Below are 25786 nucleotides of genomic sequence, written 5' to 3' on the forward strand. Positions count from 1 at the left end.
GCTGCTGGATTCATTTATGATATTAGTGTTGATGTTAATGTCCACACACAGAATTATGTTGGCCTCTGTAATTGAGACTTTATCTAGAACTTCTGTTAAGTTATTGAAAAAAGTGTCCACACTACCACTGGGAGATCTATACACACACACACACAAAATGATTAAATTCTTGGTGATATCAAGACCTGTTAATTCAATAGCTGATATTTCAAAGTGTTTGTCTTCACTTACTGTACTGTGTTCCTTTTCTGATATAAATGCATGACCCTCCCACCCCTTGAAGTAGTTCTGCAGTAGGAGTTTGCCCTTTCATACAATGATAATACTAGAAGTTGGATTTCTGTGTCTCTACACCAGTGCTCAGTAATACAAACTACTGTGCAGTTCAAAGATTGGAGCTCAACTTCTAATAGTTGTATTTTATTTTCTAATGATTGCATGTTTTGATGGAGGATTGTTAAGTCTGTGAAATGCCCCATGTTACTCTTTCCAGTGGTTTGTTTTTCTTTGACACATCTGGTGTGTGTGATATTTGAAGTGTTAAAATCTGTCTTGTGAGTGATTGTTTCAGTATTTTTTAAACTGCTGGAGATACTCTTTAGGCAGAGGATCCTGCTGTCTGGATTTATCCTAAAAATGTGGGAGCGGACATAGTTGCTCAGGACAGGGTGTATACATGGAGTACAATTTCCCGGTGCTTTAGAAAGCGAAACTCAGGGAAAGAGACATATTTTGGAAATGTCTTTGATATGCAGCAACATGTAGTGCGTATTTTTGTATTACAAAAGTATACATTGGAATCCACCAAACACCGCATGGTACTTTCCGAATCATTGAAATTGAGAATTTGATGTGCTTTTGTAACCCATTCGTAGCCCATGTCATGTGATCTCGCCAGCTGATGACAGTGGATATTCAGAGCATAGGACACGTGATGTAGTCAGCCAACAGCAACATCACTGTTAAGTAGCACGAACACACAAACAGGGAAAGTTAATACTTTAAATTAATATACATAGTGTTGCTACAAGACAAGCAAAGCTTTCACATAAAATATTGGTCTCAAGGTGCAAGAGAAGCTAAGCTTTCGCATATATTGTTGACCTTTTTTGCGCGTGTTACACTTTAAGATATATCACACAAATGTGCCAATAAAATTCGAAATTCTTTTAAACGGCTCATCATCAAAGAGTTGATTTTTAAATGAGAGTCAAATGCTCTGTGATTTAATAAATTCATGGTACATTCTTGCACATACCTCAACTTACGTAAAAGGATATTTACTTTGAAAGTAATGCTTTTCAAACCACTATACGCAATATTTTCCTGCGACCTGTTAGAAATTGGTTCGTTTCAGCAGTTGCCAGAGAGCGCAGATAACAGACGACACCGCGCTTGGGTAGCTATCATGACGTAGGAAACCAGTATGTACGTACGAGTAAAACATTGAAAGATCATACATTATGTCATAAAAGAAACAAGACATCAGAGGATACTGCAAGAGCATCGGAATTTCGTGAACCATATTAAAATGTGCACATTTAAAGTGCATACTTAAAGGGCACATTCATATGTGCAGGTTCCCAATGAAGTAGACCTCGACCTGATATTAAGCTTTTCAGTGTGGTTTTTGGGATGTAAATTTTCTTGGAGTACCAGTACTGTACTATAGCATGTTTGGTTCTTTATTATGGCACAATGCCATACGTGCTAGAAAATGAAAACGTGCACTTGAAATGCAGCGAACAGTTGAAACTAGCCAGTACTGTGGAATTAAACATTTCATTTCAAATACATTGACTGCCTCTGCGGAAAAGGTTAACAGAAGTCAAATTTCTTTAGCAAACAGACAAAAATAACTTCATTGTTCCGCAAGGCGATTAATGTTTGTCTGTCAGAAAGGTGGAAATAAAATAAAATCTGAAACTAATGACATATTTCAGCCTTCCATAATGATATGAATGTGTTTTAATTCACCTGATAGTGCCAGGCCACAGATATCCATTTTGTTTTCATTTAACGAGAAAGTAAATGAAGGAGAAACAGCAAAATCACTAAATGTAAACATGGATCACATGGAGACTACCCACTATAACTCAGACTGCTCTGCGCATCAGCCCTGGATCTACGACAGTTGTGAACCGGGTCAATACTAAAAATATCGAATTTTCAAAATATTTTCATCTTTTAGCGCACATCTTTCTGAAAAGTCTGAAACATAAAACATATGTATTCAAGGAAATGTAAGACATATTATTTGGTCTTACGTATGCAAAAGTGCAGTGCCACACCTCTTCATAAAGCATTTTTCTATCGCGCGTCCAAACTATATTCAGGAGAGTGGAAATTGGAATATCCTGTGGTGCCTTTCCTGCTCCCAGTCGACCGGTTTGACAGCCTGCCACTCTTAAAAAAAATCTTGCTATTAATACCGAATGGGATTATTTGTAATCAAGAGAACAAGAACTCTTCAGAAAATCTGAACTCTTTATTGCCTATTAGTTAATAGCTTGCTGTTTTGTGTGACATAAAATTAAATATAGGATATATAAAACCAATACTGACAAGAGATAAGCAATAAATTTCACATTTCTTCAAACCTTAGCTCTTAGCATTTTTTCTCTCTAATCTTGCTGCAGCTTTACATGGCGTGCTTTCCTTTCTGCGAAAGAATCTATTACCTCATTAAAGTTCGTCAAACGTTTTGCTACATGAAAAATCGAAATGTCATTATCTAATACTGAAAAAGCTGTTAATACAAATAATAGCCAAGACTGGTGTGGTTTCTCGATCTGATTACATCTATTTTGTCACTGTCTGCTAGATAAAACAAAATAGGCCTTTCTAATATTGCAGCAGTTTTGTAACACACACCAAATAAACGAGACTGTTTTGGCACAAATGGCCATTTTTATAACACGACAGAATATAATTCACGAAGTACCAATATCAAATGCCTATTAGGCCTACTACAAGCAAAAAGCTTTATGTTAGGAAATAGTTTCACATTTCATTCATACGCACCAGCTTCTCAAGCATGAGATCGAAAAGTAGTATTACGAAATTTTTATATAAATTTGGAATTGCCTTATTCTTCCATAATTTGTGTGATGTCCCGGTTTCTTCTCCTTCCTCATTCTAACAAACAATCTTGTCATCACAAATTCTTTAGCTATTGCTGCCACTGTCAAAATTTGTTCGCCGATTAACTTCACTAACCCTGCCAGAATCACAGGTTTACTTGTCCCGCGATTATTTTCCGGTTAGGCGTTATTACATGTTCGAACAACATGTTTTCCGCGTTACTTCCAGAATAGAACTTACGCAGCTGCTAGCCAGGGACTGTACTACTGGTGCTTACTAGTGTAGCGATATGGCCAAAATTTTTCTGTAAAAATATCGTTTTCTTGGATACACCGAGAAGATAATACGTAATCTTTCTCACCTGTTATTCCTGTCAGTCATTTATTTCCATTCTGGTAGTCTGAATCTATGGATTTTGCTAGTAATTATAAGAACGCTGATTGTTCGCAAACCCAATCAACCACATAATCTGACAGTGATTGGCATTCATTCGTTCGGCTTTACTCGCTCAGCTCGTATAGCCCCGTCCCTTTTTGTCTGCGGAAAGTTTATTTCTAGATGCGATGAGGATTCTCCTGGCAGACATCACGTACACTATGCATGCATTCAAAAGTCTACTTCTAATTCATTCAGAAATCTTGTGTACTTTTTCATCATGAGCACGGAGGTATTATAACAGGTTGAGTAAGTAAACACTCTGGCATATTTTGTGTTGTGACCTTTTCTGTTTAATTACAAGTTCTGTGTTTGATTTTTACTGTCATTCAGGTTGGCACATGAGGGGAATTTGTGATGGGCTGCATCAAACCAGTCGGCAGACTGATGAATCATGGGGAGGGAAGGATGAGCATATTATTGTCATACAGCGTGCTTTGAGACTTAGTGAATCCAGTGTGAGCAGTAATCACCATAATACGGAATCAATTCAAAAAACTGCTCAACCTTCAAATGACTTAAGTGTGACTAGAGTAACCAAATCTCACTGGGAAGCAATGGTAAGAACGAAAAAATGCATCACAACCAGCAACACATACTTCCCTCTGGAGCCAGCACTGTTCTTGGCCAGCTCAGGTAGGTTTGATCACTTCAAGGATCTTTGTGGCTTTCACAAAGTTAAAATGACAAGAGAGGCAGCTGTGGCAGATGATGTTGGAGCCAAGGAATATAAAATGAGGTTTAAAGAAGTTGTGACATAATGCAGAACAGTGAGGCACTTTAAATGAATGTCAAGTGCCTAGCAAAAACAGTTCAGATACAAAGAACTTGCATGTAAAGAAATCTATCAATGAAGCTGAACTGACTATAGCACCATCATTATCTTCCAATGTAGATGATTCAAAGGCTATTTAGGATGTACATGGACTTAATGAAAATGAATTTCGTATATTATTGTATCAATGTCAAATTTTTAAGCAAATAAATTTTTCATTAAAATGTATATATAGAAAGATAATAATGGTTATTTTTGGTAAAAAATACTAAGAAACTCTGCTATTTTAAACTTAATATATAAGTAAACAAGAACCTAAACCTGTATTTTATGTATAAAATGGCACTCATTTTACACAAATTTAGTATACACGACTATTTCGCGAAATACAACTATCGCATATAACAAGATTTACTTGCACATTTCAACTCGTTTATTGATACAGCATAGTGGGGTATGTGCCCTTTAAGGATCATAAAGAGAAGTCTATAGAATGAAGACTCTGGACTTGAAAATGACATCATTTAAGTTACATACACTTTTTGCTATGCACTCTCCAACTCCTCTGCTGAAGCTGTCAAAATATGCCCTAACACGATTTTATATGACATCTCTCCACATTCCCACTAAATTGTATTAGGAGACTGCCACTGTAGTTTTCCAGAAGGGAAACATGGGGGGGGGGGGGGGGGGGGGGGGGGGGGAGGAGGGAGGGGGCTTGCAGCAGACACCAGAGCTCTATTTGTTGCAGCATTCTGTCACAGTCGATAGCCAGTCACTTTCTCTTTCAGTAAAAAGGCGACTCCAAAAGAAAGTCCCCTTGGATAACTTTAGTCGGGATTGAATGAAGCAGGTTTGCTTTCAGAGTCAACTCTTCTGTAGCCATTTGATACGTGTGGATGACCTCGCATTGCTCCTTCTGAAGAAAATGACCCACAATCGCATGAAATCTTTTACAAACAGCAATAGTGGAAAATTACTTGCCTGAAGCCATTTTCCCCATTAACAAATTTCATTAATGCTTAGTATTACACATGTTGTATTATGTATATGTTTATATCACAGGGACAGAGACCTACAGATAGACTGTCTTAGACAATTTCAGTATTTTGTACACCCTCCTCTGGAAAATATGCAGTTCTGAAAACATTTATGGAGGCAGTCATAGAGGTGCTGGATTCGATATTGAGAGATAATGTTTAGTGTTCCACACTACTTCCATTTGTTGTCACATCTGGCCAATAAAGTCTGGACCTACTTCTACTCTAATGTATTATGCACATGTTCAAAGGGGAACATATCCGGTAACTGGGCTATGATCTTCAAACAGGGCATTTGGTAGCAAGATAAGTATGTGTCTGGGCATTGTTCTGTTTGAGTAGACATCTTTCTGATGCTGTTAGAATGGCAACAGAATGAGGTGGATGATGTTTTGCTTATGTCCTTCACTCCTCTCTGTGCCATTGGTAAATACTGGTTGTGTACAATTATAGAAATTTATGGCATTCCACACCATTAGCAAGTCAGTAACTTGCGCACTCTAGTTGCCACCACATATCTAGATTACATCAGATTCAGAAACGATTACCAATGATGCCAAACACAACTTCACAATGTTTTATTGCTTCAACCAGCATGGCTAAATATAATTCCAAGATGAGAACCCACTTTTTCACCAAATTAAGCTGTTAAGGGGTCAGAATTATCATACATGGTCCCTATTCCATCAACAGAATGGTACTTTAAATTACTGTCTTTATTACCTTCTGTTAGAGTCCCATGTAAATATGATATGTCTATGTCACTTCTTACTTTCTATTTGATTGTACCATGTCATTTACAGGAATGAAGATACCTAACCAATTACTACTCTCTGCTATGACCTCCAGGTTTCTACCATTGTCTCCTATGCATTTATCATACTATTAGCTTTTTATGGCTGGGCTCATTGGTTGCTTTTACAGGTTTAAAGTAGTAGGATGAGTGACCTCCAATGAAGACATAAAAACTGGATTTTAATTGCAACTGTTTCTTTTGTGAAAGTTGTACAAGCAACCTGGGGAAATTGTGAGCATGCAACACAACTATCTACATTCACAGCAATCTATTTGGTGGAGGTATAGGAAATTAATAATTAGTTGATTCTACCATACAACGGAAATGATGTTACCAAACAAAAAGATATCGTGTTCAATGATAGAATTTATGTATGTTATCATCCTTGTCTAAAAGGTGCAGACATTTACAACTTGCAGATTACATGAAGAAACATAGATTTACTAACATCCCTGATGTTTCTTCTTCGCGATGGGATCTGTGGAACATAATGAATGAATGAAATCTAGTCAAAGTGGAGTGAACATTGATTTAAAGGTCTGCTAGATTATGAATAAGGAGTGCTGATTATAAATCTGAATGTACATAAGTCTTTGATGGCAACACATTACTATTAACAATTTCAACTTATTAAACACACAATATTTAGATGCAGAAAACTTATCAATTCCTAATAATTACAAACACCAACAAAAAAAATTGATTAATTTTTGTTAGGTTATGGCAAAATCTGATTTTTTTTCTTTGACATCGCACTATATCTGCCCCCAGTATTATTTTCTATCATGTGCAGAAAACATCTGTTTTTGGAACAAAAAATAATATTTCAGTATGAACAAAGGCTTTGTAAAGTACAAACATAAAAACACTTGTTATATTACATTGGAACTTTGTGTCCACTGCCTTACATTACATTCTTCTCCTCTTATTAAAGAATCTGATACAGCTATTTTTCTATTGAAGTGCCCACTGTATGTCTCAATGAAGTGAACAACAGTATTTGCCCATCATTTTGGTATTCCAGTGGTCCTGATACCATATTTCCTTCACTTTGGTGTCTTCATGAAAGCATTCACATCATTCCTCATTGATGTCACCTGATCATTCAGAGGAAAAACCCAGGTGATTACTTAAAAACTGAATATTGAAGCACATTAAAAAAGTCCAACTTGTTAAACTTTTCCAACATTTTGGGTAAAAAATCCCCCCCCCCCCTCCCCTCCACAAGAATTTAATATCAACTTCATTTAAATGCTAGCCAAGCTTCCCTCCAAGCAAATTTTTTTAAATTCATAGTTGGAATTAAGTGTAATTTTTAAATATCAGGTCCAAAAAACAAGCCTTCTTTCAGTCTTCCGTCTGACAGATGAGGAAAAATCTTGAGAGCATATGAAATACTCTCTCTCTCTCTCTCTCTCTCTGGTAAGGCTTTTATAAACTGTATAGCAGTGACATCTTCTTGTGTACTTTTTCATCATGAGCACGGAGGTATTATAAAAGGTTGAGTAAGTAAACACACTGGCATATTTTGTGTTGTGATCTTTTCTGCTTTATTACAAGTTCTGTGTTTGATTTTTACTGTCATTTATTCTTATTGATTTGTAACTTTTGCTACTGGTTATAAGTAATTCTGTACATACTGTTAACTACGTACTGTTTTTTACGTTAATAATTTAGAGGACACAACTGTTTCATAACGCCCAGCTTAATGCGAAGAGGTGGCAATTGAAATTTTTTTTGGATCCATGAGGCTCTTAAGCATGAAAAGAAGAGGCAAAATAGCTTTTCATAGCAATCACGACACTAACTGGTAAAACTGCTTCCACTAAAATTTTGATCTTATGTTATCATTAATTGAAATAGTTTATGAAATATACATCAATAAATTTGCTAAAGATGCAATTGTTAAATACTGAGTGTTAATTGGAAGGAAATATGTGTTTTATGGATTTTTTGTCGTAAAACCAGGATTAAGCACATTAAAAGTTGCTTTTATTAAAAAGGTGTTCACATTGTTGGATTGTGTTATGACTAAAGACTACAATGGCTTATTTTACGAGTAAAAATATAAATGTAGCTGTTAACAGAAAAATACACTTACGATCTGAAATAGTCCACTGTTAACTCTCCCCTGTTGCTATAGCTTTTTGATCCTACAGAGATGTACACTGGTGGTGGAATAAGACTATCACTTTCCCTCTTCCTCTTAACCTACAATTAATAAAGAGAACAAAAAATTAGTCTTGATGTATTACAAAACACACAAACATGTGCAGACACCAAGCTACAAGTAGAAGAGCTAAAAATTTGCACATATACAGATGCACAGATATACTATTATATAACATTCAAAGCAAGTTAGTCCATCTTCCCCCCCCCCCCCCCCCCCCCTTAGTAACTGACATTGTGAGGAAAGATACATATTTTTTCATCTAACACCACAGAACAATAATAAGCCTTTGCTAGAGAGCAAATACCTCACTAACTCCTACCACTCCATTTCCTCTTTCGCAAACAGTTACAAGGTTCTGGAAATGCACCAGCTACATTTATTCTTCGGTGGTCCAGATTGTGATTTCCTGATCACTCTCACAATGTATGCCGATTTAATTCTGATCACCAGGGTACGTGTATCTTATATACGTATAATGAAAAATGAGAAAAGTAACTGGAAGGACGCCAAAAACACAACCTAATATTAACTGGAGGCACAAAGAAGAAATACACATTTATTTTGTGAAATTGTAAGCACCAGTCAGAAATACAAAGAATATTCTGGAACATACCTCTTTTCTAAACTTTAGCCTGTACCACATTTCATTTGACTTTTTTTTTTCTCCTCCCAAGCAATTTTACACTGCAATCACCTCCTAACATTTTTTGTGCTAATACCATCATTTAACTTTATCTGGAATAAAATCTTCCTACTGAGTAATGCCAACAATCACTGTCATGAAAACACTTTTGCATATCAGACAGTTAACTTAAACAGAAAAGATGTAGACAGTTTATCTGCCAGGTGATTTTAGAATGATAAACATCGTCAATTAAGTGAACAACTCCTTGACGCAAGTTAAAATGATTAACTGACTTACACAAATATCCACATTTAGAGATTTGTGAAACAAGTTACTGATAGGGAAAAGAATAGATAGAAAACATAAAAAATTGGGAAAAGATAAAAGCAGATCACAAATAAAAACAAGGAAACTCTCACAACTCTTCTGTAAGAAACACAGAATTATTATAAGGTAGTAATCAAAAGACAAAAATTTGCCTGTTCCATATATGTATGAAAACAGTGGCAACACGAAGGAGCACGAGGAATCAGAACATGAATTACAGACTATATTTTATCGGCCGATACATTTATGTTATCTCAAACAACAGTATGTGTGATTATCTTCATATGTCCATTGAGCATTCAGTATTAAGGAATACATGTAGCTTGACGAAAGGATTGGATGTCATTAGAATAAAAAATGACAGTGATAGTAACTTGATTATTACGGGGCACTCTGAAATTTGCTTTTATGATTCAACTTTGATGGTTTCTCACAATCTCACTTTGCATAGCTCAGCGTGAGCAAAGAGGACATACTGATACAGGATCAAAAATTGTGCATGATACAAAGGTCACAAAGGCCAGCACTTACGACGTAACTGTAGATCATATAATCACCTGTGGCTTGATACAATACGTTAGCATTTGGATTTGGTAGAGGAATGGTACTTGTGTGTGTGTTACAGGCTCCTGAGGGGCAGAAGTGATAGTGTGCAATGAAAGGAACAATTAACAAGTTGCCAAGCAGTAAGCAACATACTGCGGCTTTGCACCACTGCTGAGTTACATCCAGAAGACTTCCTAACAATAAGCATGGAGCAAGATAATGATGTTTATGATGCAGGTAAAAAATAAAATGTTAAAATTGTGAACCATGCAGTATCTGAAGTTCAGTTCATCTCAGTCAAGTTCAAATTGGGGTGATGTAATTGACAAGAAATCAATTCTCCTCTATGAGGTCTAATTTCCTAAAACTATATAAGTTGATTCTTATTGCTATAGTGGAATGTATTCTGAACAGTATAAGTGCATAACTAGCCTAATATTGGGTGCCGTCCTCAGAAGACTACAATATAATGGTCAAGTCACCTAAAGTGAAGCTACAGCTGATTTCAATTCAATAGCCACGATTTGAATGACCACTTTCAAAACCTGGTCCTATGCGGAAGCCATCTCCTTGCATTTTTATCACTTAATGAATACAAAACAAGAAACGAGAAAAGACAGACACATATAAGATAACAGACACATATAAGATAACATACACATAAAAAATGAAAGCAGATTAAAACAAGACATTCAGGGGTGGGGTCTAAGGATTTCAGTGGTCATTGAAGGGTATGTTGTACTTCTGGAATAGGACCACTATGGTGGAGCTTGTAGGTTGAGGGGTTGGATAATTGGCAGAAGTCTTCTGACAGGTACACTCCAATTCATCACAACAGAGGTGAAGCCTTCATCTGCAGGGAGAATGATTAAATCAGCGTCTGTCTAATAAGTTGCCGGAATAAATTCAACTTTCTCCATGAATCGCAGTTAGGCTTCCAACATAGAAGTACAAATCGGCCATCACACAGTCTACAAAAAGTGTATTTGGAGCTCCCGAGAGGAATGATTGTGTTACAGGCGTATTTTTACACCTATCCAAGGCTTTTGACACTGTTGACCATAAAATACTACTGTACAAGCTAGAAGTATTAGATATAACTCTGTTGTTAGCTTATATTACTGACTTTCCAAACAACAGAAGTCACAGAGAAAAAAATTTTCTTCATTGACGACAGCAATATTATACTTAATGATAAAACACTGGAACTTACAAATGAGAAGTCAAAAAAACCCTAAAGCATGTACAATTGGACAGTATGAAGTAAATTAACACTGAATGTTGTTGTTGTTATCTTCAGTCCAGAGACTGGTTTGATGCAGCTCTCCATGCTAATCTATCATGTGCAAGCTTCTTCATCTCCCAGTACCTACTGCAACCTACATCCTTCTGAATCTGTTAAGCGTATTCATCTCTTGGTCTCCCTCAACGATTTTTACCCTCCGTGCTGCCCTCCAATACTAAATTGATGATCCCTTGATGCCTCAGAACATGTCCTACCAACCGATCCCTTCTTCCAGTCAAGTTGTGCCACAAATTTCTCTTCTCTCCAATTCTATTCAATACCTCCTCATTAGTTATGTGATCTATCCATCTAATCTTCAGCATCCTTCTGTAGCACCACATTTCAAAAGATTCTATTCTCTTTTTGTCTAAACTATTTATTGTCCACGTTTCACTTCCATACATGGCTACACTCCATACAAATACTTTCAGAAATGACTTCCTGACACTTAAATCAATACTCGATGTTAACAAATTTCTCTTCTTCAGAAACGCTTTCCTTGCCATTGCCAATCTTCATTTTATATCTCCTCTACTCCGACCATCCTGAATTATTTTGCTCCCCAAATAGCAAAACTCATTTACTACTTTAAGCGTCTCATTTCTTAATGTAATACTCTCAGCATCACCCGATTTAATTCGACTACATTCCATTATCCTCGTTTTGCTTTTGTTGATGTTCATCTTATATCCTCCTTTCAAGACACTGTCCATTCCGTTCAGCTGCTCTTTCAGATCCTGTGCTGTCTCTGACAGAACTACAATGTCAGCAGCAAACCTCAAAGTTTTAATTTCTTCTCCATGGATTTTAACTCCTGCTCCGAATTTTTCTTTTGTTTCCTTTACTGCTTGCTCAATATACAGATTGAATAACATCAGGGATAGGCTACAAACCTGTCTCACTCCCTTCCCAACCCCTGCTTCCCTTTCGTGCCCCTCGACTCTTATAACTGCCATCTGGTTTCTGTACAAATTGTAAATAGCCTTTCGCTCCCTGACCGTAAGGAAAACAAATAACACTAATTTCAGCTTAAAGAGGGAAAGCAACTCTACCACACTAAACATAAGTGACAAAATTACAGAAGGTGATGCAAATACAATGTTTTTGGGGATTAACTGTCAACTGACATGAAAGAAACGTACAAAGATACTGCCAAAGAGAAGTCATCAGCACATTACTCCCTAAGGGTTCTATCATAAGTATGTGCGAGTACTTTGTGGTGCACTATTTTTGCGTGTACTCAATTCTTAAGTAGAAAATTCCTTTCTGGGGATCAGATAAGCATAACAGAGATGTAGTATTCAAACAGCAAAAAAAGGCCATAAGAATAATAGCTAAAATTAGTAATCACATTCGCTATTTATGTCTAAAAATTGTGTATCCTCACTGCTCCAAGTGAGTTCATGTTTTGCGTATCAGGGAAAACATTTGTTCATTATGTCAGAAATAGTTCTATACACAATCATGGAACAAAAGCCCGTTTGGACTTAAGTTTGCAATGGAAAAATAAATGAAGAACTCGAAACAGTTTATTCTATCAGGGATTAAAATTGTATAATGATTTGCTCAGAGAGATTAAAGCAATAGCTACAATATAGATCAGTGAAGAGATTAACAGTAAAGAAAAAAATACTGCTAGTGGACAACATTAATGTCTTGCATCATAAAAAGATGCTGCCTCCGATTTCTAGACAGGCAGAAGGGAAGGCATGGAGACGTAACAGGTGTGGCAGCATCGTTGAAGTCCTAAAGTCACTGCAAGAGTATGTGGCATATGAAATGGAAAGTGCAGATGTATTAAGCGAAAAGTGTATAACTATTTTTCATTTTACTGAACTAATGTATACTAAGTATATAAACACAAAGAAATCTGTACTTTAGATATAACAAAATGAGGCAGTTAATTTGTTAAGATCCCGGACTCAGATTCAGTTGTGCAGCTGATGATAATTATAGTGAAGAGAAGAAAGACGAGAACCTATGACCCTCATAAATTGATAAATAACAAGGAATATGAACAAAGTAGGAATAAAAAATAACAGATGATCTGGGTGAAATAATTCCCCAACTGAAACAAATAGCTGAAGAAGTAGCCCCAATAAATCACAGGAAAAAACACCAGTGATGGAATGACAAATGTGATAAAACAGTGGAAGATAGACACCACACCTGGTTAAGGTACAGGGTCAAAAAACAAAAGAATCTTACTTGTAACTCAAAAAAAAAGAGAGAGAGGAAAAAAAAGAAAGATGACTCAAAAAACATTAAGGAGGGTTAAACATCAATCCCAAAAGGATATACTTTCTATGATAGAAACAAATACACTACTGGCCATTAAAATTGCTACACCACAAAGATGATGTGCTACAGACGCAAAATTTAACCGACAGGAAGAAGATGCTGCCATATGCAAATGATTAGCTTTTCAGAGCATTCACACAAGGTTGGCGCTGGTGGCGACACCTACAACGTGCTGACATGAGGAAAGTTTCCAACCGATTTCTCATATACAAACAGCAGTTGACCAGCGTTGCCTGGTGAAACGTTGTTGTGATGCCTGGTGTAAGAAGGAGAAATGCGTACCATCACGTTTCCGACTTTGATAATGGTCGGATTGTAGCCTAAAATGATTTAAGTTTATTGTATCACGACATTGCTGCTCGCGTTGGTCGAGATCCAATGACTGTTAGCAGAATATGGAATCGGTGGGTTCAGGAAGGTAATACAGAACACCGTGCTGGATCCCAACGGCCTCGTATCACTAGCAGTTGTGATGACAGGCATCTTATCCGCATGGCTGTAACGGACAGGAGTGCCTGCGATGGTGCACTCAACCACGAACCTGGGTGCACGAATGGCAAAACGTCATTTTTTCGGATGAATCCAGGCTCTGTTTAAAGCATCATGACGGTCGCATCCGTGTTTGGCGACATAGCGGTAAACGCACATTGGAAGCGTGTATTCCTCATCGCCATTATGGCGTATCACCCGGCGTGATAGTACGGGGTGCCATTGGTTACACGTCTCGATCACCTCTTGTTCGCATTGACGGCACTTTGAACAGTGGACGTTACATTTCAGATGTGTTACAACCCATGGCTCTACCCTTCATTCGATCCCCGCGAAACCCTACATTTCAGCAGGATAACGTACAACCGCATGTTGTAGGTCCTGTACGGGCCTTTCTGGATAGAGAAAATGTACAGCCCTGGTCAGCACATTCTCCGAATCTCGCACCAATTGAAAATGTCTGGTCAATGGTGGCCGAGCAACTGGCTCGTCACAATACACCAGTCACTACTCTTGATGGACTGCGGAATCATGTTGAAGCTGCATGGGCAGCTGTACCTGTACACGCCATCCAAGTTCTGTTTGACTCAATGCCCAGGCATATCAAGGCCATTATTACGGCCAGAGGTGGTTGTTCTGGGTACTGATTTCTCAGGATCTATGCACCCAAATTGCGTGAAAATGTAATCACATGTCAGTTCTAGTATAATATATTTGTCCAATGAATACCCGTTTATCATCTGCATTTCTTCTTGGTGTAGCAATTTTAATGGCCAGTAGTGTAATAAGAAAACAAACTCACGAGATTACTGCAAAACATTCAGCAGACAACTCCAAAGATATGATCCCCCAAAACTAATGCTAAAAATAAAAACAATATGATGGCCCATAGTGATAAAAGAAATTCAGAAATTTATGCAGAAACATTTAACGAACTACTAAATCGTGAAGATCCTCCTGAGTTTCTTGAAATAAACACAGAAACTCCAATAAAAACCCCACCAGAAAATATAAACTCATCGACAATTCAGGAAGTCTACAAAGCTTTAAGTGAGCTCAAGAACTACAAAGCAAGTGGAGAAGATCAAACATTTGCATAGCTCTGGAAATAAGCAGCAGAACCTGTGAAGATATCATTACATCAATACATAGTTAAAATCTGGATCAGAGAAGAGCTGCCAGAAGACTGGGCTACAGCTACGCGGGTAGTCCAAAAGTAACGTCTCCTATTTTTTAATAAGCACATAGACCTGTTTACTTCTACAATCGTTTACATCAGTTTACAGCTTGAACATTTAGCTATTTTTCGACATAATCACCATTTCTGTCAATTCATTTTTGTAGACACTGGCAGTTATTGTATGCCCATGTTGTACCAGCTCACCACCATGCTGTTCAGAAAGTTATGAACCTCTTCTTTCACTTTGTCGTCGGAGCTGAATCGCTTTCCGGCCAAATGTTCTTTTAACCAGTCCTGAAAGTTGTCCTGTTCGGCTGCAAGGTGGTGAAGAAACGCGCGGGAGGCATCAACTCGTTGCCGCCTGTGGTCTTCAGTCAGCATGCGTGGCACCCATCTTGCGCACACCTTCCGGTAGTTCAATGTTTCTGTTAAAATTCTGTGACCAGTGCTTTGGGAAACCTCAGGAAGCAAGGTGCAGAGGCCATCCAGGGTGATCCGCCAATCTTCACACATGCTTTGCTCAGCCTTCAACATTGTCACCTCAGAAACTGACGGTCTCCCACTCCTTTGTTCGTCGTAAATTTCGGTCCGACCAACTGCAAACTCTCTACACCACTTACGAACATTTTTGACATCCATGCACAACTCACCATACACTTCCATCAATTGGCGATGGATTTCAATCAGCACAGTGTCCTTTGCGTTCAGAAACTGAACAACTATGCAGAATTCGCACTTGGTGGTAACGTCCGACGAGAGCTCCATTTTCAACAGCTGCCAAGCCAAGACTGAGCGCGGCATGCGCATGTTCACACACAGTGCGTCAAGCACTCTTCATAACAGTGTGACCAACTGCCACACAAACAGAGTTCTGTACTTATAAAAAAATAGGAGACCTTACTTTTGGGTTTACCCTCGTATCGTACACCCTTACACAAAAGAGAGAAAAATCAAGTCCGGACAACTACAGAGGGATTTCCCTATCGGATTGCACACGTAAAATATTGTCAAGAATTATCTACAATCGCTGTAAAGATCAACTTGAAAAGGAGCTTGGAGAATATCAAGGAGGATTTAGACCCTGGAGAAGCTGCCCAGAACAGATCATTGCATTAAAATTAATAATGGATGCCTGCAAAAGGAGACAAAAGGAACTACTAATTACCTTTGTAGACTTCAAATTACATCCACAGATCTTCTAGACTGGACATAATAGAAATTTTGGACTTCTTCCCAAATTAACAAAAATGATAAAATTAACCCTTACCAACACCAAGTCCAAAGTAAAATTTAGAGGAGAACTATCTGAGCCATTTACAATTAAAACAGGGTTAAGATAAGGAGATGGTCTATCACCACTGCTCTTCAACTCTGCTCTTGAATACTTGATGAGAGAATGGTACAAAGAGAATCCTAAAAACATAACAATTGGAACCAAGAAAGATGATATAAACCTAAATTGTTTGAGACTTCGCATTACTAGCTAATAATGTACAAGAAGCTAGAAATCAAACAATGAGCCTGAAAAATATAATGCAAAAAGTAGGACTTCAGATATCTTTTGATAAGACCGACATGATGGTAACAGACCTGCTAGTAATTGACCACGTAACAGTAGACAACAGAAAAATCAAAATAGTGAAGCAATTTAAATATCTTGGGGAGATCATAACACAATTTGGATGAAAAACCTGCTTGGCAAGAAAGAACCAATAAAATGATAAAAGCTCTAAAACTAACATGATCTACATACAATAAGAAATGTCTATCAATTCAAACAAAACTACAAGACGGTGGTTCAGCCAGAGGTATCATACACAAGTGAGACTCTTCTTAAAGTCATTCAGAGAAACAGAGTTGACAAAATACTAAAAGTAGAGAGAAGAACAGCTAGAACATACATGCATAAAAAATACCAGAAGGAAGGACAATGGCAATAGTGCCGAATGAAATAGTGTACAGAGAACTGGAGCCTATCACAGATACTGTACATAAAAAGAGGATTTCTTTCTTTGGTCACATAATGAGGATGCCAGAAACCAGATTAGCAAGAAAAATTATGCAGAAAGTGTGGAATCTGAAGCAACAAGTAGGAAGTATCAAGGAAGTTAAGAGGATATGAGAGAACAAGATATAACCTTGGATGATCTGCAAAACAAGACAAAAAACCCCCAAGAAACTTAAAGACAAGAAAATAAGATTTAAACCAAACGTAGACAAACGACATATTATGATAAGGGAATAAGGAAAGAATGGAAAGATCAGAACGAATAAAAAGATACTGGGCAGTTAAAAAAGAACAAAACATGCGCTTACTGAAGAGGACTAAGAAATGATTGACTAAAGTGGTCCAATCGGGCTGTAAAAGCAAATAGTAAATAATAATAATAATAATAATAATAATAATAATAATAAGCACGTGAGGCTGATAGGTATTTAGTTTATGCCCTGCTCATCTGCATTGTTGTGTATTAGAATAATTACAGCATTATTCCAGTTTTGGAGAATTGTCTTCCTCCCATGACAATTTTGTAACTAATTGTGTCTTCAGTTCCACCCAATGTATTAAAGCCTATTACTGTGATTCAGTGGTAAAGCGCTGGTCTATACTGTTGATATTCCAACCTGGAGCTCCCACTATTTAACACTTAACTTAGGGGGCCATTAATGTCTGAACAAGAACACTGGCACTGACAAAATTTTTGGGGAGCAGAAGTGTAGTTTTCAACTGACAATATAGTATAAATTTTGTGGGAAACTTAGACACGTCCAAAAACAGTTAAAATTAGCAATGATACACACAATCAATGACAGATAATGGGAAAGTGACAGAAAAAGTGAAATACGAGGATTGGAACCTCAATAGTGGCAACTACTTATTTACAGCTCCAGCTCGTACAAAATAGTTACCAGCATTGTGTATAACCCATTGCCAGTGATGTCCTAGGATACTCTTAGCAGTGCCAGTTGTGTAGACAGTTCGAGTGACACAGTCTATTGTCCGACGAATTTGTAGAAGTTCTGAAGCGAATGCTGTGAAGTGTTTCCTTCAGTTTAGAAATTGAGTTGAACATGAGGGCTTAAGTCAGGGGAGTACAGTAGGTGGTATAGCACTTAGCAACCCCATCAGTCAAACAAATCAGTAACAGCTTGCACTGTGCGTGCTTGAGCATTGTCCGGCAAAAGGATGGTCAGGCCATGCAGAAAGTGTCATCATTTCTGTCTCTACGCTCTTCATTTTTGGAACACAACCACAACCACGTATCTATTTTGTACAAACTGTAAATAAATAGTTGCCACTATTAAAGTTCCAACCCTCCTATTACAATCTAAAATTTTGAAGCTACTCTATTTCATACGAAGGTAAACTGAATTCAGATTATACAGGGCATACATAAAGTCTAGGAACACTTACAATATTTATTGCACAAGAACCAAACATTGTACAGATGTCATACGTATATCATTTTGAGGAAAAACGCTGAAAGTTGTTTTTTCCCCCCCATCTATACTGCCTCAGCATAGTCTGGTAATTTGCTGATAGTCAGCACTAGTCTCAAACCTGGCAAGTTCAGGTGTGGAGTGAGCTTTCTGTGTGTTGGAGTTCGACAAAAACAAGAGTGCTACAGCTGTTCAACGGATGTTTAGAACAAAGTACGGTAAGAAGCCACCAACAAGGAAGGCCATTTGCCACTGGCCCAACAAATTCGTTATGATGGGTTGCTTGTGCCCGGCAAAGAGAAACGGACATCCCAGTGTGAGTGAAGTGAATGTGGAACGCATACGAGACACATTCATAAGGAGCCCAAAGAAATCGAAACGTTGTGCATCCCGTGAACTCGAAATGACTCCAATGGCAAAGTGGAAAGTCCTGGAACAGAAGCCATCTATGAAACCATCCAAATTGGAGCTAGTGCAGAAACTTGATGATGAGAACAAAAACAAGCATTTTGAGTTTTGTTTGTAGTTGCAACAATTGAATGAGGATGAGGATGGCTTTTTTTGATCACTTAATTTTTAGTGACGAAGCCACTTTTCACACTAATGGGAAAGTGAACAGGCATAATTGTCGAATCTGGGGTGCAAAGCATCCACACGAATGCAATGAATTCAAGCGCGATTCCCCAAAGGTAATGTTTTTGTGCCTTGTCACGTCGAAAACTCTTCACCAAGAGCACTGTCAGTGGATATTCCTAGTTGGACATGTTGGAGCAATGGCTGATGCCTCCAATGCAATCAGACACACTGTTCATCTTTCAGCAGGACAGGGCTCCACCCCATTTTTATCATGACGTTCGTGAGTACTTGGACACGGAGATGCCACCTCGATGGATTGGCTGTGCTACAAAAGGGGACAGCTGTTTCATGAAATGGCTTCCCTGATCACCAAATCTCACTCCGTGTGGCTTTTTTTTTTGTGGGGACACATTAAAGATCTGGTGTATGTACCGCCTCTACCACGTGGTGTATCAGAGCTCCAGGAGAGAATATGGGAAGTGATCTCTCACTTTTGATAAGTGCCAAGAGAGAGATCACATGTTCTAATCACATTTCATCATCTCATTGCTGTCTTTCCACCCTGAGCATCAACAGCAGCTACAGCATGATAATGGTAAGGCTTTCACATACAGGCTGGTTGTACTGAGTACTTACCACACAGCTTGAACTTTAATTTTAGTGAGACTTTATCTTAGCCTTAGTTACCGTATCAGTGCTCATTATCTTTTTGCAACATTGCTCTTCTTGTTGCACCACAGTTATGTAATGAGGACATCACAGTGCTGTGAACCTGCTCAATGAGCTGATTTCCAATTTTCGTGCCATAGCAGCCTCATTGTAGTTCATCTGTTGAACACAGATTACTTGGCTTAGGTTTGTGTGTGTGTGTGTGTGTGTGTGTGTGTGTGTGTGTGTGTGTGTGTGTGTGTGTGTGGCAGCTGCCCTCCCATTATCCTAGCTGGGTATGTATTTGCAGTAATTCAGCGAAATAACTTACAGTGGACGTTAATAGTTTAATAGCACAAATTAGATAGAATTTTTTATTCTCTGCCCACCACTATACTGTGGTGGTTATCAAGAATTTCACACTTGCGAAAATGTATAGGGAATGGAAATGGGAATCAGTCTAGGAGCAATATAAATGTTAACATAAAATGTTTAATTATTAATCAAAACTGACTCACTAACACAATCCGGTTACATACAGGGTTTTCCATCCTGTTCTCTGTAATTATTATTATGGAAAGAATCATGACTTTAAATAAACTTTGTGTTATCTTTAACAAAAAAATTAATGGACTCAGATATTTCTGAACTTTTGTGTCCCGTCGTTAAAGTGTCTGAAAGTATGAATATGTATTTGAGCCAATAGTCTAAAAAGTTACATGATAACTGGTCTGCCACATGCAAGTCATAGTTCAATATTTATCAGCTCAGAGTAATCTCCTCATTTATGTGACACTGATTTATACTTGTGTGCTTCTCAGAACAATGACAAAAATTATTATGATGATAAGAATAACAGGAAATATAACAACTATAATATATGACTGCTGCATTTTAAATGTTCGCAGAATTGCTGAACACAATTGTAGTACTTCTTAATACACCTCTAAAAGTCTCTCACCTTTTGAATAGGATAACTGGATTCATTGTCAGAACTGTCATCATCCTAAAAATAGAAAGCACAGGAAATATTTAATATGGAAGCAAATTATTAAATAGGCATTCATAATATTTAATCCAATCACATCACATATCAACAAAGCTACCAGAAAAAAGGGGAGGGCGAGAAGCATAGCATTCTGTAAATTGTGTATTTGTTACAAAAATCAAGAAATATTAAATCCAACTGTTTTAGCTAAATGTAAGGAAACAAGAACATACAGATCTCTTTAACAGGTGCAAAGTAGTGACATACAAAGAGTGTGTGGGGAAGGGATGTGAAAGAAAGAGGGATTGGGGGGGAGGGGGGGGGGAAGGGAAGAGACAGAATCATGGTATTTTGCCCATACCTTCACTGCTTCTTCAGCTTCATCATTTACCTGTATCCTGTAGTGTTCTGGCATCCAGCAGAATGCACCTCATTGGCTCGGATCTGTATCTGATAGGAGACGAGATTTCCCCCCTCAAGGAGAGCACATACTTCTACATCATAATTTGTCAATTGTTAAAAAAGGTAAACTCTGATTATTTTATCGGGGATAAGACCGTAGCAGCTGAAGGTATGCCTTGCTTAGACTAGACTCACAGGTAAATAAGCTGATAACATCATAAAAAACCCTTTAAAATAAATAAATAAATAAACCACACACACTTTTAATAATAGTCTTGGAGTACACAAGCTGTTTAACTTCAACTCAAAATCACTCTGTGCCTCCGAAACAGCCAGGACAACAGCTTACTCCATCTCTGACTCATTATCCTGAACTCCAATAAATCAAACAAGACTTTTTTAGCATGCAATCTTAAAAGCACAGTAACTGTTGCCAATTCTAGAACTTTCTGGACTTGTGCATCACCTTGACAAGGCATCTCATAGTGGAAAGTGACCGCTCCTCAGGCTCTACACACATTCATATCTGAGTGGGTCTGACAGCTGACTTTTGCCAGCATGATGACTTTATGGTGAGCAGTACCCAACCTGCCGTAGTCAATTTGGGACATTATGAAAATTTTATAGAGCTACAGCAAAATATAATTGTCTTCTGAAGCATCTCAAAACATTCATCTGTTTTATGCACTTATTTTGTTAAGCTTTTGAGTGCAATAAAGTTTATTTCTTGTCAAAGAGTAATCAACAAATTTGCAGATTAAAAAATTAAAATAGTGTCTGATAATCTGATTTCTGGTTAATAACACAACATGAAGTGTTTAAAATTCATATACATAATTTTCCCAAAGTAAAAACCTGAAACTAATATTTATTGTCCATTATTTCAACCTTTTCATTATCAGCTGTTAACTACCCTTTTCATTATCAGCTGTAACTGTCATGTTGATTTCGTTGGATTGAATATAAACAAAAGATTACATAATTATTCACGAACTGCAAACGTTTAACAGAACTTCTTACTGCAAATGAAATGCTGTTGATAGCAGTTAAAATAATGCTACACTTGAAATCTCCTTTGGGGCAACATTGTTCTCTTGAATAGTAATTGTGTCACTCAACAACCCGGTACAAGTATCTCAATTGGATGCCATTTTAATGACCTGTGTTTTTAACTTACCCTAGTAATATTACCAGGGAAAGAAAACATACAGTTTGACATACAATCGGAACCACATGTTGTTCCTGGTGAATCTTCATGTCACTGAGAGGTGAAGGGTAGGCTAATGGTAGACTGGAAAAATCTGTGGTCTAATCAGAATTAGATCCTGGGACCTTTCAGATTCCAGTCACGTGCTTTATTGCCAGACCACCAGGCCTAATTATTCTCCTGAATGAAACCATGTGATAGAGGACCACCAACACAGTACCTCAAGCAATACTCCCAAGGAAGGACTGAAAATGAATCAGAAGAGAACTAAACTAAAATTAATGCTTTTGGCAAGTGAATGAAACATGAACTCAGCTAAAACCCTGAAAATTACAATTGTGAATTTGATGAAGGACATTACACTTGTAAGGGATGATGTGAACCTTTTACTGGTGGCAAATCTCATTAGGTAAAGGATTTTGAGCTAGGATAGACTGTTGTATGACCACCTCTAGTAGGATTATGTTATTACTGTCTGAATCAACTACGAAAGTGGCTAAGTGGGTTTTGGGATCAGAGTCCCTATGAGGCAGAGACTGACTACCTACTCAAGAGTCTTTCCTGTGCTACAGGTCAAGATGGCAATCAGGTAACTGAATCACCTGGTATGATCTAATCAAGAGTTTAACAGCGGAATCATTATTGGCTCCAATTGTTAAGATATTGTTAAAAGGTTTATAATTTAAAACAGCAACTAGCCCAAGTACAGCTTGAGAAAGTTTATTAAAGTCAAAGCCCTACCAGTTTTGGATTTATTATAAATCCACCTTCAGAAAACTCTTACAGATTTACTTGTTTTCCTGCTGGGGCTTCATTTTAGAGTAATTTTGCAGTCAGTTTTGTGCACAAAGGTAAACAAAAGTTTTTCATTCAAAATTTGGTAAACTTACTACAGATTTTTTTTCTTTTTACCCTTCACAGAAACTTATATGAAATGGTTTTATAATAAGACATGAAATGTGTCACTGACATAGCCCATGAGCCAAAATGTAGAAACTTTAAAATGCATAACACAAATACATAAACAATTTGTTCCACAGAAAATAATAAGTACCAAGCAAGTTTTTACCAAATTTCATGTTTTATTAACTTTAAAATCATTTCACACATGTTTCTACAAGGACAAAAAGAAAAAGGACATTCGCAGTAAGTTTACCGAATTTTACCTTCCTGCGTAAAATCTATAAAGATTAGAAAACTAGGCCCCAACAGGAATGCATTAAAATCTAGGAGTGCCATCTGAAGATAGATTTGTAATAAGTCAGAAAGCTGTAATGGTTTGATTTAAATAAACTTTTTAAACCATACTTGTCTACTTTTGAGATGATGGTGCTGGGATGGAAACAAGGATTTATTAAAATTTCTTTAAAAAAAATAAATAATAGTGTGTTTCTTTATGAGGTACAAAAGTTTTTGATTGTGTCAGTGTTACAACACTATTAGATATATTGTGAGATATCGGCATTAGAGGCACTGTCTATGGCTCGATAAAATAACAAATAGGAAACAGTCTGTAGTTCTAAAAACAGCAAATTGTGTACATAGGTACGAAACTACTAATATTAGACAAGACATGCCTTAAGGTCTGAACTAGATCACTCCTCTTTACTGTGTGTGTGTGTGTGTGTGTGTGTGTGTGTGTGTGTGTGTGTGTGAGAGAGAGAGAGAGAGAGAGAGAGAGAGAGAGAGAGAGAGAGAGAGAGAGAGAGAGAGAGAGAGAGAGAGAGAGAGAGAGATCCCATCTCAAACCCGTGGATCGCTTTCACCCAAATTTGGCACAAAAACAGCAGGCCTCATGACAATCAGCACTGTAGGTTTTACAGCCTCCTAGCTCTAAAAGGAGAAGAGATGCATGCAAAATGTATCTTTCATGTCCCCTGGTGAATAGGCTGGCCAGCACAATTGGCTTGTTGTGTGGGAACAATACTGCCCTGCCAAATCAACCTGGTTTGCAGGGCTGCGTACATGTCAGGGCGAGAAACAGTTTTCCGGGTCCTGACATGTATGCTGCCTTGGATGACAGGCGTGTCATGTTGGAGTAGTGCTGGCTTGCTTAGCATGGTGGCCTGTGAAGTCTGGGGCAAATAAACAATTTTCAAGCCCCTGATGTGCCGACTGCCCTGATGACAGGCATGTTCTGAGAGCAGTATTGGTGCTCTTTATTACACTGTACTGTATTGGTGCTCTTTATTACACTGTAGTGCAGGGGCTACACGTGCCAATGAGAATGGCTGGGGACAGGTTGAGATGGATAATGAAGGGGATGGACAGAACAAGGGGGAGGAGGAAACAGACAGAGGGGAGGAGTGGGAGGAGGAGAAAGAAAGAGGGGAGGAGTGGGAGGAGGAGAAAGAAAGAGGGGAGGAGTGGGAGGAGGAGAAAGAAAGAGGGGAGGAGTGGGAGGAGGAGAAAGAAAGAGGGGAGGAGTGGGAGGAGGAGAAAGAAAGAGGGGAGGGGTGGGAGGAGGAGGAAGAAAGAGGGGAGGAGTGGGAGGAGGAGGAAGAAAGAGGGGAGGAGTGGGAGGAGGAGAGAGAAAGAGGGGAGGAGGAGGAAGAAAGAGGGGAGGAGTGGGAGGAGGAGAGAGAAAGAGGGGAGGAGGAGAAAGAAAGAGGGGAGGAGGAGAAAGAAAGAGGGGAGGAGGAGAAAGAAAGAGGGGACGAGGAGAAAGAAAGAGGGGACGAGGAGAAAGAAAGAGGGGAGGAGGAGAAAGAAAGAGGGGAGGAGGAGAAAGAAAGAGGGGAGGAGGAGAAAGAAAGAGGGGAGGAGGAGAAAGAAAGAGGGGAGGAGGAGAAAGAAAGAGGGGAGGAGGAGAAAGAAAGAGGGGGGGAGGAGAAAGAAAGAGGGGAGGAGGAGAAAGAAAGAGGGGAGGAGGAGAAAGAAAGAGGGGAGGAGGAGAAAGAAAGAGGGGAGGAGGAGAAAGAAAGAGGGGAGGAGGAGAAAGAAAGAGGGGAGGAGGAAAAAGAAAGAGGGGGGGGAGGAGAAAGAAAGAAAGAGGGGGGGAGGAGAAAGAAAGAAAGAGGGGGGGAGGAGAAAGAAAGAAAGAGGGGAGGAGGAGAAAGAAAGAGGGGAGGAGGAGAAAGAAAGAGGGAGGAGGAGAAAGGAAGACTGGGGAGGAGGAGAAAGGAAGACTGGGGAGGAGGAGAAAGGAAGACTGGGGAGGAGGAGAAAGGAAGACTGGGGAGGAGGAGAAAGGAAGACAGGGGAGGAGGAGAAAGGAAGACAGGGGAGGAGTGGGAGGAGGAGAAAGGAAGACAGGGGAGGAGTGGGAGGAGGAGAAAGGAAGACAGGGGAGGAGTGGGAGGAGGAGAAAGGAAGACGGGAGAGGAGTGGGAGGAGGAGAAAGGAAGACGGGGGAGGAGTGGGAGGAGGAGAAAGGAAGACGGGGGAGGAGTGGGAGGAGGAGAAAGGAAGACAGGGGAGGAGTGGGAGGAGGAGAAAGGAAGACAGAGGAGGAGTGGGAGGAGGAGA

At 38.6% G+C, this 25786-nt stretch overlaps 1 protein-coding gene across 2 annotated transcripts in view; it reads right to left on the reverse strand.

Moving 5' to 3' along the window:
- The window catches only part of LOC124788748 (centromere protein I-like), a 358748-nt gene that overhangs the window by 220409 nt on the left and 112553 nt on the right, over positions 1-25786 (reverse strand). For both annotated transcript variants that reach the window (XM_047256033.1, XM_047256040.1), the window contains 2 exons: positions 20683-20727; positions 8232-8341 (listed from right to left, as the gene is read on the reverse strand). In XM_047256033.1, the coding sequence (XP_047111989.1) occupies positions 8232-8341; positions 20683-20727 (155 nt within the window). The remainder of the gene's footprint in view (positions 1-8231; positions 8342-20682; positions 20728-25786) is intronic.

This window comes from Schistocerca piceifrons, chromosome 1 (genome assembly GCF_021461385.2).
Source record: "Schistocerca piceifrons isolate TAMUIC-IGC-003096 chromosome 1, iqSchPice1.1, whole genome shotgun sequence".
In the NCBI taxonomy this organism is placed as follows: Eukaryota; Metazoa; Arthropoda; class Insecta; order Orthoptera; family Acrididae; genus Schistocerca; species Schistocerca piceifrons.